The sequence below is a fragment of the Typopeltis vanoorti genome, chromosome 8, assembly GCF_054136105.1.
Source record: "Typopeltis vanoorti isolate ZY-2024b chromosome 8, IOZ_Tvanoo_1.0, whole genome shotgun sequence".
NCBI lineage: Eukaryota > Metazoa > Arthropoda > Arachnida > Uropygi > Thelyphonidae > Typopeltis > Typopeltis vanoorti.
Window position 1 is genome coordinate 49773373 of NC_143556.1, and position 18385 is coordinate 49791757.

An 18385-nucleotide genomic window follows, 5' to 3' on the forward strand; every position below is an offset into this window, starting at 1 on the left:
AAGCAATTCCAGTTGTTTTTCCATGATTCCATGCATCCCTGGAAGTCCTCAAGTGTGATTATTTTGAGTACCTCTTGTGATTCTGCTTGTATCTCATCAATCATGTAAAAACAATGCCCTTTCAGCTGAAATTTCATCTTTGGAAACAGGAAAAAGTTTCAGGGGGAGAAAGGTCAGGTGAGTAAAGAAAATGGGGAATGACTATTGTGTTTTTGGAAGCCAGGTACTTAATTTGTATATCAATGACAAAGGGAAAGATTTAAGAGGGGATATTCAGTTGTTTGCTGATGATGCAAAGCTGGGGAGAGCAATAGTTGATAAAGGTCCACTTGCCTGGACATTTGCACTGAACTTCTCCCTTAGCCGTTTCAAAACCTCACAAGAAAACTTGCCGTTGACAGTTTGACTAGAGGGAAGGGGGGGGGGGAGATGAGTCTCCAGCCAAATAATAATAATAATAATAAATAAATCAACATTGACTTGACATTTGATACAGATTCTTCACTCCTTAGAATTCACCATTTCAGTTAGAGAATAAAATCATTGAATACTAAACACAACATTACAAAAACGCATATAACCAAACAATGCAGCCTCTCAGCTTGCAGGCATACTGATTCACAAAAGGTACTGCTCGTCCTTATAGTAGTGAAAGGCTAAACTACAACTGATTTGCACATGTGCTATTCAAATACACCGGACTTTTGGTTAACACCTTGTATAATGGTACACCATAAATAAATATCATGCAAGCTGAAGTAAAGGCTCTGAGTGTTTTCTTCAGAGACAACTTCAAACTCATCAAAAATGAAGATAGCAGAAACACTTGTCAACAGAGGTGTTATCAAGAGACAAAGAAAATAAACAGGTGAGGTACTCTAAACAATAAGATCCTATATTCAACAACACTAATCAGCAAGGAATGAGAAGCATACAATATACAATACTAAACAGGAAGATAAACTTTTTGATTTTTAGGCAATTTCAAAATAGGAAATTTGACAATGAGACTGACTTGTACCTATGGCACTAAAGAACATTCTGGTAGCAAGGAGCACCAGAGAGGGAAATGGAGATCAAAGAGGAGGAAAGGCTAATTCTTTGTGAAGACCTAAACAAAAGAGTAGGAAATGAATCCTAGATAAGCAGAAATGTTCGGCATGACTTCTACGGTTGATTTAGCTCTCAGTATTTTCAGGATCTGGCTACCATTGATGAGAACTCTATAAATGTCAAAAGCAACCTGGTAGTTACTTTCCAAATAATGCATAATGATATACGTGTCTAAAAAGAAGTGTGCTGTGCATTATGGGATACTGTGGCAATCTGATGTGAAGTCACCTGCCTCTATATACAAGGTACCTAGCTATGAAGTTATTATTATTATTATTATTATTATTATTATTATACACCTCCAGTTACTTTAAATTAATCAGTTACTTTACTCAGTCATTGTTAAATAAAATAATTTATTCAGCAATAGTTTCTAGATGGATAAATCCTCTATTTTACATAAGCATTCTGTCATTTTTCAACAAAATCTTCATCAATTCACTATACACTTTCAGTTCACTTCCTACCATACCAGGTTTACTAATTCCATTGTCCATTTCCATATTTAATTTGTCATATTCACTATAAAAAAAAAAAAATCAGCTAACGCCTATTTTGTTCCCATATAGGGAGTAGGCGGGGCCATTTACCCTATCTAACTTTTGGAGACTGAGAGGGCAGTTCAATTTCCACTGGTAGCCAATCAGAGATGGCTAGTCCAGGGCAATCACTGATTCATCAGTACACAGTGAAGAAGGCGGCAAGCTAGTGCCATCATCTCGTGGTCCCTAACCCTAACACAATATTTTTAATGTCTGAAAATAGTGTGGGTTCGACGGTCGATTTTCTTGAGTTTACGGGACGAAAAACCCGAGTTTCCGGGAGAAAAAACCCGGTAGCCCATGCCAGAGATCGACTAACTCAGGAACCGGTCGAAAAAAGGCTTTGAAAAATTTCCTCTAGTCGGCAACTAGATTTGAACCACCAAATCCTTTCTTCGTGCGGTCAAGTGCCATAGAGTGCAAATGCCACTTCTACTGAGCTACACAGGTTGTGTCATATTCACTAAAAGTGCCTAAATGTTTGACTTCTTTTAAGGTTGTTCATTTTCAGTATGCAGTTAATGATTTCAATGTTTCTGCCTATTTTCATAGTTTTAATCTTTTTATTGCTGAATTTCATACCAACTTTATTACAGCAGTTATTCAATTTAGTCAAGGAATCCTGCAGACTTGTACTGGATTTATTTAGGAGTATAACATCATTTGCATAAAGTAAAGAGTTCAGTTTAACATCACCAATTTTGATATCAGGTTTAATACCACTTTCCTTCATAATATGATACATACAGATGATGAATAACAGTGGAGATAATGCACATCCTTGTCTCACACGATTTAACATCACCATCTTCCTGTACCTCCTTTAATTTTAACTGTTGACTTACAATGTTATTATATGGAATAAATGAAACAATATACAGAGCAATACATAGTCTACATAAGGAATAGCCAACCTAAGGCACATTGGATGATTAGAATTGGCACATTGGACCCCAACCAGAGAGGCATGAGGTGAGGTTGTGTGCAAGGATAAAAAAATCAGAACTCCCTGGTGGACACAGGAAGTTAAAGAGGCAGTGAAGGAAAAGAAGAAAGCTTATCAAAAGTTCCTGGCAAATAAGTCAGCTTTTACTCTTACAGAATACAGAGACAAATGTAAGAAAGCTAAACAGTGTGTAAAACTAGCTAAACAAAAGTCATGGGAGGACTTTGGCAAGAATATAGAAAATAAATATCAAGAAGGTGGCAAAATATTCTGGAGGTTGTTGAAGAAGCTTAGGAATGGAGGAAAGAGTGCTGTAAAAGGAATTAGAGATGATAAAGGTGACATGAAAACAGGAGAAAAAGATATCCTTGAAGTATGGAGTAATTACTTTGAAAAACTGCTAAATGAAACAAGCAGTGATGACAGCACAGTGATAAAAAACATTGACCAAGCATCCAGTCAGGAATACATATCCATACTTGAAGTAGAAAAAGCCATCAAAGGCTTGAAATGTGGAAAGGCAGCAGGAGTAGATGATATTCGACCAGAAATGCTGAAGTATGGTGGTATAAAAGTCTTACAGTGGCTGCACTGCATAGTTCAGAAAGCCTGGACAGAGGGACGAATTCCCGATGATTGGAGTAGAGCTCTCATAGTACCCATATATAAAAAGGGAAATAAAACTGAATGTGAGAATTACAGAGGTATTTCCCTACTGAGTGTTCCTGGCAAGATTTATGCAAGGATACTTAAGAAACGGTTGAGAAGAATTGTGGAAGAAAAGCTTGGTGAAGAACAAGCTGGATTCAGGCCAAATAAAGGCTGTCAGGATCAGATCTTCACTTTACGACAAATAGTCGAGAAAGCATGAGAATACAACAAAGATCTGTATTTAAGTTTTGCTGATTTGAAAAAGGCATATGATAAGGTGCCAAGAGAGAAGCTATTCAATACGCTGCAGTTATATGGTGTCAACGGGGCATTATATCAAGCAATACTTAGTCTTTATTTGAGTTGTAAGTCAGCAGTTAGAATTGAAGGAAGTACAGGAAGATGGTTTAATGTTAAATCTGGTGTGAGACAAGGATGTATATTATCCCCTCTGTTATTCATTATCTATATGGATCACATTATGAAGGAATGTGGTATTAAACAGGATATCAAAATTGGAGATGTTAATGTCAGCTCTTTGCTTTATGCGGATGATGTTATACTTCTAAATAAATCCGCTACAAGTGTGCAAGATTCTCTGACTAAATTGAATAGCTGTTGTAATAGATATGGTATGAAGGTCAGCAATAAAAAGACAGAGACAATGAAAATAGGCAGAATCATTGAAAATGTCAACTGTGTTGTGAATGGAGAACCTGTGGAACAAGTAAAACATTTCAGCTACTTAGGCACGATTTTTACTGAAGATGGTAAATTAAATATAGAAATAGACAACAGAATCAGCAAAGCTGGTATGGTGGGAAGTCAATTGAATAAATTCATATGGAATAAGAAAGAAATTAGTCGGAACACTAAATTAGCTGTATACAAGACAGTGTTCAAACCAGTTTTAACTTATGGATCTGAGAGCTGGGTCAGAAGTAAAACACTTGACCAAAGACTAGAGCGCAGAAATGAGAGTCCTGAGAAAGATTAGAGGCATGAACAGATGGCATCAATGACAATATCACATTAAAAACGAGGATATTTGGAAAGAACTTGACATTGTCAGCATCCAGGAATGCGTTAGCAGGACTAATCTGAGGTGGTATGGTCACTTAAATAGAATGGGAGAGGAAAGATTAGCAAAACAAGTGTTCTCTGCCAGGTTGGCAGGAAAACGACCCAGAGGAAGACCAAGATATAGGTGGATTGATACGGTGCAAAGTGCCTTAGACGATAGAAATATAAGATCTGATAATGTTGGAGTCTTGACAAGTAACAGACTGATTTGGAGGAAAATTGTAGATAGGAAGTTAGTAATGATGTAATTTTTTCATGTAGTACTGTCATATCCTGTACACCCCTTGAGGTACATGGCAGGAATTTGATGATGATGATGATGATGATAATAAAAAAGTAAGCCCATTTATGCAAAAAAGTAACCAAAAAGTGATTTGTAAAACTCCTTAATTATTTTTAGCCATTTTATTGTTTCGTGCACATCTATTGCATATTCACTTGTTTGATCCTGAGTGCCAAGGGTTAGCAACAGTGGTGCTCAGAGGTTTTTGTCAATCAGTTTACAACTGATACTTGTGTGTTATGGAGTTGTGCTTTGTTTGTTCTTTCTGAACATTTGCTGCTTTGTACTTTTTCAAAAATTAAATCTTTTTACATTCAGTTATCCATCACAGTACAAAAGAAAATGAGCAAAAGAAAAACAGAAGATGATAGTAAGCTTGAATTCAATGTATAGTTGGAAAATGAGTTCTTATTTATAACAAATCATCAGGAAAACCATTGTGCATTATTTATGAAAACATTTTCTCACATAATAAAAGATATGATCTTAATAGACGCTACAAAACACAACATCAGACTGAAATAGAAAGAAAACTGAAGCTAGTTCTTGGGTCTGAGTTACAGAGAGAGAATCTTATTTTTATATTAAATCAATATATCATGTCTATATTAACATATTTTTACTGGGAGTTTTAAGGGTGCAAGAGTTGTATAGCATATCTGAACTCGTACATGAAAAAATTGTTGCATGGAACGTAAAAGGTTGGCCACCCCCTGGTCTACATTTAATCAGCAGTTAGAAATGAAGGGAATACAGGAAGACTGATGTAACATCAGGTGTAAGACAAGGGCAAACTCTAGGAGCAGAGATAGAGTTTGCTATTGTCTTACACCTGATTACATTTCTGATAACAGGTTTAATGCTACTATCTATATGGATCATATTATGAAAGAAAGTGGCATTAAACCTGATATCAGAAATGGAGATATCGAACTTGTCTCGTTGATTTATGCAAATGATGCAGTACTCCTAAAAAACTGTAGTGTGTAAATCTCCAGGATGCATTTACTAAACTGATAAAAGTTGTAACAAATTTGGCATGAAAATTAACAATAAAAAATACCAACCCTATGAAAATATGTAGGAAAATTTTAACTGCCTTCTCAATGAGCATCTACAGTACAAGCAAATATTTGACCTATAAGAGAGAAATCAGCCAAAACATTGACCTATTAACATATACAACAGTGTTCAAACCAATTTTAACTTATGGATTTCAGAGTTGTGTGAAATCCAAGAGTGGAGATCTGTGATATGAGTTATGAGAAAACTAAGGAGAGTGAACAGATATCATCAATAGCAGAAAAATATTTTAAAAAAAAGATGATATTAGTAAGGAACCTGACACTGTTAGCAATCAGGCACATGTGAACAGAGCTAATCTAATGTAATATATGGTCAGAAAGATGGCAGGATCACCAAGATCCAGGTGGACTAATGCAGTAGAAATGCCCTACAAAACAGAAATATAAGATTTGATAATATCGAAATGATGAAATAATTTGGAGCAAAACTGTTGACAAGACATCACTAATAATAGAAACTTAATTAAGATGTACTGTAATGGTACACTTGTACACCCCCCCCCCTTAAGGGTACATATCAAGAAATTGATGATAATAATGATGTTTTATTGAACTTTCTTATTACTTTTCCAGTTTTAAAACCCAGCACCACCTCCTTTCTACATTTTTATCCTTTTAGCTATCCTTTTAATTCCCTTAATTACATGTTTTACATGTAACTTAATGCATTTGTTTTCACACCAGTTCAGCCTTGAAAATGCTAGACAGTGGCTAGTGAAACTTGTTGGCTTTTTGTATATTTTATCATTTATCTTCTAGTCTTTTAACAATAAAAGTTCTTTATTTTAATACATCAAGAGCAAATATGTACAATTTAAGTTCCCTTAATTATCTTTAGAAAAGTTATACCTGCAGATTTGTAATGCTTGGGTTCTTCCCAATATCTTCATTTTTAATATGATTCTGCCATTAATGCCATCTGTTCACTCTCCTAATTTTTCTCATAACTTTCATATCTAAGGTCTCCAGTTTGATGAAATGTTGTATTTCTAACTCTGAGATCCATAAAATAAAATTGTTTCAACACGGTATATTTCTAGTGTAAGTGTTCTGGCTAATTTTTCTCATACTCCATATAATCATCATCATAAAATTCCTGATATGTACCCTCAAAGAGGGTGTACAAGATAATTATGATAGCATTACATGAAAAAGTTACACCACTACTAACTTCCGATCAACAATTTTCCTCCAAATTACTCTGTTATCTGTCACGATCCAATATTATCAGCTCTTATATTTCTGTCTTTTAAGGAGCTTTTTATTGTATCAATCCACGTACATCTTGGTCTTCCTCTGAGTCCTTTTCCTGGCAACCTGGCAAAAAACACTTGTTTTGCTAATTTTTCTTCTCCCATTTTGTTTAAATGACTACACCACCTGAGAATAGCTCCACTAACACATTCCTAAATGCTAGCAATGGCAAGTTCTCTCATTTTTAACATGATACTACTTTTGATGCTATCTGTTCACTACACTAATCTTTCTCAGAACTCTCATATCAGAGGTCTCCAGTCTTTGATCAAGTGTTTTATTTCTTACCCAATTCTCAGATCCATAAGTTAAAAATGATTTGAACACTGTCTTGTATACAGCTAATTTAGTGTTTTGACCCATTTCTTACTTATTTCATATAAATTTATTCAGCTGATTTCCCACCATACCAGCACATTATTAATTCTGTTGTTTATTTTCATATTTAATTTGCCATCTTCACTAAAAATGTGCCTAATAGCTGAAATAGCTTACTTCTTCTATAGGTTCATCAGTATAAAGTTCATGTTTTCAATGTTTCTGCCTATTTTCAAAGTCTTTTTCTTTTTATTGTTGATTTTCATACCAAATTTATTACAACAGTTATTCAATTTAGTCAGGGAATCTTGCAGACTTGTAATGGATTTATTCAGAAGTATTCCATATAAATTTATTCAAATTGCTTATTCCATTGTTTATTTCTTTATTTAATTTGTTATCTTCACTAAAAATTGTGCCTGAATAGGTCAAATATTTTACTTGTTTTTATTGCGATTTGGGAGCTGAGACTTAAACAGTCAAGTTATGGGCATTGGCAACATCGTGCACAACCTCATACCATCAAGGTTAGCATCCCATCCAATCTCATGGCTGAATTCATGCACTTCCTGTACTATTATGTACAGTCATAACCCAAAGTTACGCGGTAGGTGGGACCAACAAAATGCGCGTAAGTTGAATTCGCGTAACTTGGGGTATAATTTTGCATGTAATTTATATATACAAACAATAAAATATTAGTTAATTGGGACCAAAAGTTTACAAAAACATCTATATTTTTTAAGAAATATAATCATAATTGTAGTTTTTCGTGCATAAAAAAAGAAAGTTATTTCGATGTAGATGGTTTCATAAAATCTAATAGATTCGTCTGACGGCATAATGTCTTTTTCTTGTCACACAAAATTTCTTCATAGCAAGCTAATGATTTTTTTTTATTCCTTGCCATATGGCTACAATTCGTTCCTTGTTAGAATCTATGTCCTCCAAAATCTGTAAACCTTTCTTTTACGATTGTTCTTACTGTGGATTCTGTAGATCAAACTTCTTTGCTAACTCACAAATTTTCATTCTGCCTTCAAAATCCTTAATAATATTGAGTTTTGTTTCCAAAGTGAATGTTTTTCTTTTCTTGCTAGCTGTAGAAAAATCGGACTTGCTTCTTTTGGACAACATTATTATTTTTTATGTGATAAAAGTTTTATCAAGAACATAACATTAAACAATCGCAAGGTTTGTAGACTATGAAAATCATGTATGAATGGTGACCGCGCGAAACACGTCAGTGCTTGTTCACAGCACGTGCGACACTGGCGAATGCAGCCGGCGCTGAAAAGATATGACTACTGGTGAGCCGTGAAGCGGGACGGGAATACGTACATATAAGAAACCATGTAACTCCGGATTTGCGTGTCAGGGTAGCCATAGTCTATTTGTCACTGCAATATTTCAAATGGGATACCATTATACCCACAAAAAGTGATCACTCAGTAATTCAACTATTTCTTCTGATTCTCTTAACTGCCTACCATCTGCCAGTTAGTCTTTCTGGTCCCCATTTATTATTTTTTTATCATCATCATCATCATGATTGTCAAGGATTTAGGCCTAGTGTTAAATTGTGAATGAATACAATTTATTCACAATTTAATTCACTAAGGAATGTTTCATTCATAATTTGACAAGTTAAAACCCTTGAAAAGGATATGCTTGAATTTTAGTATAAGTTGTATATAGCCTGACAAATATTGGATACTGTAATTAGTGTAAAACTTTTGAATATTCTTGTGTAAAATATCTACTAAATTGTATGTTAGACAATGAATTTGTTATATACATATTTTCTGTTAGAATTGATATAAAAGAATTACTGTGTAAATTGCATATAACCAACTGAGATTATAAGGTCAAAGTATGCGAGCAAGACACCGGATTAGTAAGTTGCCTCAAGCGGTCATGCACGCATACGGCACACGATGACCTAAGTTTTCAGGGAAGACGATACGAAAAGGCAAGACCCACGAGTGCAAAGGAATAACGTGTCGGGTGAAAATTTAGGGTTACAAGGAGTCCCGGTAGGGGTTGATATAAAAGGGCTGGAAAACATCCCAATGGCTTTTGTTTTTTTGTCTGGATTCTCTGTTCTCTCTCGGTGGCAGAAGTCGGAGGTGTCGGGTCGTGATTAGAGGGATCACGGATTCCAAGTCCTACGATGAACGAATAGAGGATTTTCGAAGCAACGGGCTACTCCCGGAAAAGATAGTGGCCAGGTAGCATGCCTTATGGATGCAGAATTGCCTCACGCTAAGAATATTCTAGGCACAGATGATCAGTATGCAGACTCCATGAGGGACCAACCTAAGCTGACAGGAATTTTAGCCTTAACATAGAGGGAAGAAAATGTTTGAAAGGAAAGGAATCATCCAAGCATCGAAAGGACAAGTATGAGGAATCCTCAAGTTCGGTATAGTAAACCTTTAATCAAGTAATGTGTGAGAGGAAGGTAATTGTAACTTACATTTTTGAAAATTATGGAGACAACTTACCGTGTTTGGATGAAACTTTAGTTTAATATAACTAAACTCTACATTCGACGTGTCGACCTTTATATCAAGGTCATCTTCTGGAGCATATGCACTATATACAGAGAACAAGCTACACTACAATCTATCTGGTTTGTTAAAGTTACTGATCAACCGCCACTCTAAAACCTACAATATGGCTCAGATACTTTGACTATGTGTTTGCTATCTGGCCGCATGGGCGACAAAACGCTAAACACATTCCTTAGCTACCTGAACAAACCACATGAACGCATACAATTTACCATCGAAATTGAAAATCAGAACTCGCTCCCATTCCTAGACACACTAGTTACACGTCTCCCCTCAGGCAGTCTATCCTTCACGGTCTACTGAAAACCAACACACACACCGGTCGATACATACATGCTAATTCATACCAACATCCATCACAAAAATATGGAGTCATTAACACCCTTAAAAACAGGGCCATAACAATTTGCTCTAACCAGCAAGCCCTGAAGCAAGAACTAAAAATCATCATCGACACATTCATAATTAATAGCTATAACAAAAATACTCCATAAAACATCAACAAAAAAGAATCTAGATTACAGTAAAACCATAGCCATCCCATACATTAAAGGGTTATCAGAAAAAATCAACAGAATCCTACACCATTATAACCTCAATGCCACATACTAAACTTAAAACCATATTCAACTCCTCTAAGGATCCTCTCCTCCCCTTGGCACATCCTGGAGTCTATTGCATCCGCTGCACCCGTAACTTACAGTACATTGGTGAAACAGAACAAACAATCCCTATACGTAAGAAAGAACACATAAGGCACATTGGTGAAGCAGGCCTCTCAGATCACATGCTCAACACCTTACACCAAATCGACTGGAAAAGCACCCGCTCTTTACACCATACAAAAACCTAGTATGAAAGGAAATTTAAGGAAGCCTGCGAAATTCTGAAAAACCACCCAAATATCAACAACAATGGCGGCATGAACATTCCAAGAATCTGGATGGCACACATTCAGCCTACCTAATACATAAGAACCAGCATAAGTCAGGACTCTAGCCAACTTCTAGCTAGTATTAGAAACCATTCCATACCAACTGGTTGAAATGTAAATGTATAATCATATTGTAAATATATGTATATGTGTGTATATATATATATATATATATATATATACATACACACACACACACACATAGACTTGTTGTTGTGCCCAATGTAATTCTACAACCAACAGATAATATTAATAATAGGACTCCAGCGTTGATGTATATTCCATTTTTTTTTTTTTTTTCACTAGAGGTCAGGCCAACAATTGTTGTAACGGTTGGTCAGCAACTTTAACAAACCAGATAGATTGTAGTGTAGCTTGTTCTCTGTATATAGTGCATATGCTCCAGAAGATGACCTTGATATAAAGATCGAAACATTGAATGTAGAGTTTAGTTATATTAAACTAAAGTTTTACTCAAACACGGTAGTTGTCTCCATAATTTTCGAAAATGTACTCGGATCACCGTGCAAGCCTAAAAGAAATAATTGTGACTTAAGAATCATAGACTTTCATAAAGTTTTGAGACTATCAAAAATTAAGACAGAACTGTGATATTTTAATCATAGTCGGTGAGCAATATGTGCTATGTATTATAATTGTACTTGTGTTGATTACTAGCTATGTTTAAGAGCTGTAGAGATGTCTAATCCAGACAGTTTGATTAACACCTAAAAGTCATTATTGGTTTTATAATCTAATGCGAGCTTTGAACCAGCTTTGAACATAATGTTTTTGTAGTATTAATTACTGTGTGATGTATATTGATTAATTTTACTTTGTAATCTAGTAGTATAGTGATAATTGAAAGTTCTATATTCTGTATGATGATCATTATGTTAAATAAACCTTTTGCTCTTATTAATTTGGTTGCCTGTGTCTAAGAATCCGATGCACAACTCATAAATTATTCAGATCTAAGCGGGAAATAATTGTTAATTAAGACCACGACTGCAAACATGGTTGATTATGGAAGGTATTGATAACTGATAACTTAGTATAGAAATAGATTAGATTAATCACATGCATATCTGAAGGTTCACTTGTTGACTGAGAAGTTTTCCATCTAAGGGTTCTGGGTGGCACAGCAGAACAAATAAATTTTCCCAGAACCTTAAGCGAAGTTAACTTCAGATGCTTTGTTACCAAGGGGTTGGGTTAACCTTGAGACAATCCCTATGTAGATCAGACTCACGCATGTGATAATCTAAGGGGCTGAAGTATATAATAGTAAGACAAAGACAGACACGTTATAGGCACTGCTGAGATAGGACAAATTATTCAAGAGATAGTTAAGTAAAGAAGTTAAACCATATTAAGTAAATATTACCTATTAGAATGACATTATAACACTAGGGTGGCCTGTTCTGGCCTTAGAAGTCATCGTTGAATCTCTTAAGAGGATGTCCTGGTTTTCTTTATCCTAATGGTTAGTAATTTAAGGCTTGTTTTGGTAATCTTTCTCTTTTAATTCTTTCAATGTGTTCCATTCATTTATGTTTATATTTTTTAATTTTTTCTATTACTGATTCCTGGTTTAATTCTTTCATAATTTCTTCATTTCTTTTGTGATCGAATAGAGTATACTTGACAGTTTTTCTTATAAACTTCATTTCAGCTGTTATTAATCTTCGTTTGTCTTTTTTTGTTTTACTGTCCAGACTTCTATACAATAGGACTGGTAGGGCTAATGTATTCTATACTTTTAGTCTGGTTTGTTTTTGTACTAAGTTAGGTTTAAATATAGAGTTGATTACACCTGTTATTTTTAAATATTTTGCAATTGTTAGGTTTATATCTTTTTCATTTTCGTATGTAATCATACATCCTAGGTAGTTAAATGAATTCACCTTTTCTAAAATCTTGTTATCTTTTACTATTTTAGTTCTTACTAGATCTTGTCCTTTAAAGGCCATTGTTTTTTGATTTTTCTGTTGATATTATTATTCCATAATGTTGTGTCGGAAAAAGTGCTGATTCACTTTTGATGAGTCATCCTTTTTCCGACCCAACATAAGGTAACCTCAGAAGGGATGGATAAACACATACTTATGCCTCCAGATGGAAAATGTGCCTATTAATGACCCAAGAACATGTATATATTCAGTTTTGTAAATTTTAAGTAATGTTAGAGAAGCACATAAACTGAATAGAGAACGTTAGTAAATTAATTAAGATAGAAAATCGTGTAAAATTACTGAAAGGATGTGTATAAGTTAATACAAGTTTTAGGCCATGTCAAAGACAGTTCGGAGCCGCGGAATCCAATCGGCTGCCGCCATATGCATGACGACACCACCGAGTGAGGGCGCTGTTTTGTGGTATATAGGTTTCGGTGGGGATTTGAATCGCTCTCTTCTCTTCTTCATCGGTTCCTGGTTTCCTGAGCGGAGAGCTGAATAGCTGTGGAAAGCTTGCCGCCACGCATAGTAAGAATTTCCCCTTGCTATACATGCCACGTGGATCAAAGCTGCAGCTACAATGCAACCAGAGTTCTAGAAGAAAGGGCCGCTGGTGAACTAACACCAGTGTATAAGTCAGTGAAAGAGTGCTTCGTTTCGAGCAGAACAAAAGAATAGCGGAGACGCCATTAAAGAAAATACGGTGAGGAAATCCGAGAATCTAGATAAGAAGGTCCTAAATCTACCAGATAAAGCAAGAACGGTAAGCTGAATCCCTTTTGTATTAAGTTAGAGTAACCAGAGAGGAAAGAGAAACTGAACGTTGAGAAAACAGCCAAATTCCATGTAGTGTTTAAAGAACTATCTGCATTTGGACATTTTGTCTACACCTAAGGAATAAGAGGCATCTTAGGCTTGAGCCGAATAGAAACTGAGGCTTCAGATTGTTTGTATCGAAAGAAGGAAACTAATGTTATTATGTTAAAACTTAATTTGGATGCTAGCTAAAAATTTTTTTTTTGGGGGGGGGGGACAAAGCTTGAATATAAGAAAGAATGTTATCTCATGAAATCTCTGCCAGAGTTGTAGAATTGGCCTGTATGTATATGTATTTTATATGTGTGATAGTAATGGGTAATCTAGTATAAATTAACAGAGTCTGAGAATAGGTATATAAAGAAGTGTAGGATTTTGTCAGTATAAGAAATTATAGTGTAGAACTTTTTTGGATGTGTTAATTTAAGAAAAGGGAGGGAACTCAGACTCTTTTAGAATTGAAGGTTTAACTAAAATGTATCTCTATGTTTGTGTCAAAATAAATGTATTTCTTATATGTGAACCAAATGAGTTTGTCATGTTTCTGTGGATTGAATTACTGCTTGGAAAATCACGAACCGTGTATTAGAGGGAAATCCATTAGTAACATAAGAAACGGGACCACGACTGCAAACTTCTTGATCCCTGCAATTCCTTTTCTTAATAATCTAGGATAGTATATCAGAATTCTATTGCAGGCTGGCGCAGTCATAAAATAACTATAAATTTGTCGGCAGATGAAATAACTGATAATAAGTAGCATAAAATAACAACTGATAAAGATAATATAAAAATAAGAAAAAGCAAAGATATAACAATAATCTTAGGCTATCTCATTTAAATTCAAAATATCTTTCTGTAAGCTATCTACAGAATTTGTAATTATTATTTGGTCATCGGCAAAAAGGAGAGTTGAAATTCACAGTAAGAGAAAGTTTAATACCTTGATGGAAATTTTTATTCCATTTTATTATTATTTCATTTAGATAAATATTAAAAAGAGTTGGTGAAAGGGGGACATCCCTGTCAGACTCCTTGGTTTATCTCTCTTTCTCTCGTATATGATAGCTCATGATTTAATCTTATTTGTATTTGATTATTTTCATATATACTTATAATAGCTTTTAGAATATTATTTGGTATTTGTCTTTCTTTTAATGTGTTAAGTAAAATGCTTCTTTTAACTTTGTCAAATGCTTTTTCAAAGTCAATAAATGTAACGTGTTTCTAAATTGTATTCTCTTCTTTTCTCTATTATTAATTTTAGGCAAAAGGCTGAGTCTATATATGATTGTCCTTTTTTAAATCCATTTTGTACTTCTAAAATAAAATTTTCAGAATATTTTATTAGTATGTTATTTAAAATTCTGCTAGTATACTAATTCTGCAAGTATACTAAATTCTTGTTACAAAATATATAGCAGAATTTTCTATAAGCTACGCGGTTAGCCTAGTGGCTGTGCACTTCACAACCATATGCCTGGGGAAGGAGTGTTCTAGGTTCGATTCCTGTCGATGACATGAGGAGCTTAAGGATCTTCCTCAACCATAGCCAAGTTAGCCAGTCTTGGGCATGGACAGTAGGGTTTTTTCTCCAGTTTATCTTGGGATTTTTCATCCCGCAAAGCAGGAAAGCCGGCCTTGAGCACTCAACACTACAGGACATAGGATATACTGGAGCATAGGGCTGACCACCTTATCCTGTGAACAGTTTGAGGTCCGATGATTAATAAACCCTCGACACCGCAAGGTAAAAGAGGGAAAGGAAGATGAGATAATGAGATGAGATACCTCTATAATTTTTCATCTCTACTACCTTTTTTAAAGATAGGGATCACTATTGCTTTTTTCCATTCTATTGGTGGGTTACTAGCTGAATAGATTTTATTTAAAAATAATAGGAGTCTTTCTTTGAATCTTATTCCTACATATTTATATAATTATTATTTTTATACAATTTTTAAATATTTTAGAAATCACTATAGCCTGTGATTTCTAGATTTTTATTTGATTTTTAGAATATTAATTAATAATATAAAAAACAAACCTACCTATAAGGGAAAAAAAACACCTTAATTCTGGAATACAGATTTGAATTCAGTACCAGAAAACACATGAAAGATCACTTAAATTAATTTCAGTAACAAAAAATTTTAATTTGCTGATAAGTGTTATTATATCATATAGTTAAACATACGGTAATATTGATCCACCCACAGTATACTAAAGTACAATAGATTTATTAATTACTGGTAAGTGGAACTATTAAATAGTTCCACTTACCAATAATTAGTAAATCTATTGTATTGAGACCTAGTTTAAAAAAAAAAAAAAGCACTTTATTAATGAAATTATAGCCATCCTGTTAGATGAGTAGTTAGCATATCTGTTATCTAATCAACAGACTGCAGGTTCAAATCCTACCATGGGCATGGATGATTATGATTGCCTTTAGTAGGAGATGAATTTGATTGCCTCAGCATTTAAGATCACTGTCCTGCTTATTAGAGGTTTCATATTTGGTCAAGAGAGCAGGATTCCAGATAATGTAAAAAATAAATAAAAAATACGAAAAATAAATAAAATTAATAAAAGTAGAAAAAAAATCCATACCCTACTCACAATACTAGTGTACTATTAGTTTGCAATCTTACATGAGTAGGAGTCGCAATAAAAAAGAATCTACACTAACCAAAGGCAAAAAGTTGCATAAATCAGAAAAAACTTTGATACCATTTTCATACATTTTTCTCATACTCAAGTTTGTTGTTGATATTTGTCTCACCATTTCTTTATTTACAGTCGACTCCTTTGCTATTATTCTGATGTCTGAATGACAATCTGTTCTCACAAGCAACCCCATTTTTTATCACAGTTTCATCAGTTTTCATCATCAAATGGCTAGGTCATTCAATGTCAGTCACAGCCTTCTCTCTTCTTTCTGAATTTTTTGGTGCATTCAAACACAGGGTCTCTGGAGAGGCATCTTTTTCCATGTGCTTCACATAACAATTTGAAGCAAGTTAAAAAATAGTTTATAAAAAAAAAAATTATTACTTGAAAGTACGTCACTATAAAGAAGCATGGTTCAGCAGGGGACTGGTGGGGAAGAGGGATAGGTTCAGTAATAACTAACATATATTTACTTTAGTGATCAAAGCATGATCAAGGTCAGGAAATCGACATGCACTTGTTATTTTAAATAATCCCATCTCATATGATTCATGGATACACACCCTCACACACACTAGCATGCTATATAAATGAATTCAATGTAACTACAACTTAGAGGTGCATACAGATATACTGAAGCCATTTACATAGCATAGAAAAATGTTACCTGAATATATAATAAAATATTTGATGCGTAACAAAATATAATTCTACATAATAATAATGATACATTATAATACATGATAATATTTGAAAAACTAAATGTCATTAAACTGATTTCATAAAGTGAAAAAAAAAAGCATTTTGAATGTATTTGTTCTTGTTTTAACATTTTATTTTCTTATATCAAATAAGTAAAATTAAATTTATAATGCAACATTTAGCTGGAAATTTTGATCTGTGTACAATTTTTATAAATATTTATCATCATACCAAAAACATAGTCAGAGTTCTTCCCATAACTGCATTAAAAAGATCCTGTGCAGCATTTCTGGAAACCATGAAAAATTCAGAAAGAAAGAGATATTCCCTACAGGCATTATCAACCAGAGCATACTGCTGACTGCGAAATAAGCATTCAAAAGTGAACTAAAATAAGAAAACAAATACAGAGCTATAATAAATAAATCATTAAAAAGCTATTATATGAGGTCTAGCAGAAAAGTAATGAGTTTTTTTTTTTTAATTGTGACAACTGGCAGCATTGTTGAACAGACAATGGTGTAGTATGTTAGTGATTCCCCTCTTCCCATCAGTACCAGTTTCTTGTCGGTAGGGTAAATAACTGTCAAGGTATTGTGTCTGTAGTAAATGTATGTCTGGTATGTTCATCAAGACAATGGAAAAGCAAAATCTTGAACATTGGGTGATTAAAATTTGTATTAAACTGAATGACAGTGCTACTGAAATATTCCATAAAATTAAGCAGACGTATAGTAAAGCAGACAAATAAGAGAAAATCCAAAAGGAAAACCATGATTGTCCTCTTTTTCAATGGCCATGGCATAGTCCAACAAGAATTTGTACCTCCTGGAGTGACTTTCAATCAAATTTACTGCAAAGAAATCCTGAACAAATGTGAAAATGTGTTTTATGAGTGCACCAAGAGATTGCAAATGATTGGATTTTGCATCCCAACAATGCGTTTTCTCATTCTGTGCTGTCAATTCACAAGTATTTTGCCAAAAAAATGCATTCCAGTGTTGGAACACTGGAATCCACTGTACTTGGCCGACTCTTTGTGTGACTTTTTTCTTTTCGAGCCTCAAGAACAAGATGAAAGGTACTCATTTTGAGAATGTGGAAAAGATCCAAAGAGCAGTGACAGGCCATAATCAGACTAACAGAAGAGGACTTACAATCCTGTTATACTGCATGGAAGAAAAGCTGGAACTGGTACATTTCATGCAAGGGGAATTACTTTGAAGGTGAGCACGACGTATCAAATGATTAACTGAATGTACAATTTTATACAAATTTGTCTCATTACTTTTCTGTTAGACCTTGTGATGTTATAAATTCAGTTAACAACTAAATCTATTACAATAAAAATATATTTGATTACCATACCATATACCTCAACATTCCTGTTATCTGAAAATACGCTATTTGTTCGTTGTAAATATCAAGAATCATCCAAAAATCAGTGGCAT

General features: G+C 34.3%; 1 protein-coding gene across 1 annotated transcript in view; it reads right to left on the reverse strand.

Annotated features, from left to right (window-relative positions):
* Window positions 1-18385, reverse strand: part of Vps52 (vacuolar protein sorting 52) — a 273390-nt gene that overhangs the window by 56056 nt on the left and 198949 nt on the right. The window contains exon 12 of the mRNA XM_090396657.1: window positions 17166-17321. Coding sequence (XP_090252783.1) covers window positions 17166-17321 — 156 coding nt within the window. The remainder of the gene's footprint in view (window positions 1-17165; window positions 17322-18385) is intronic.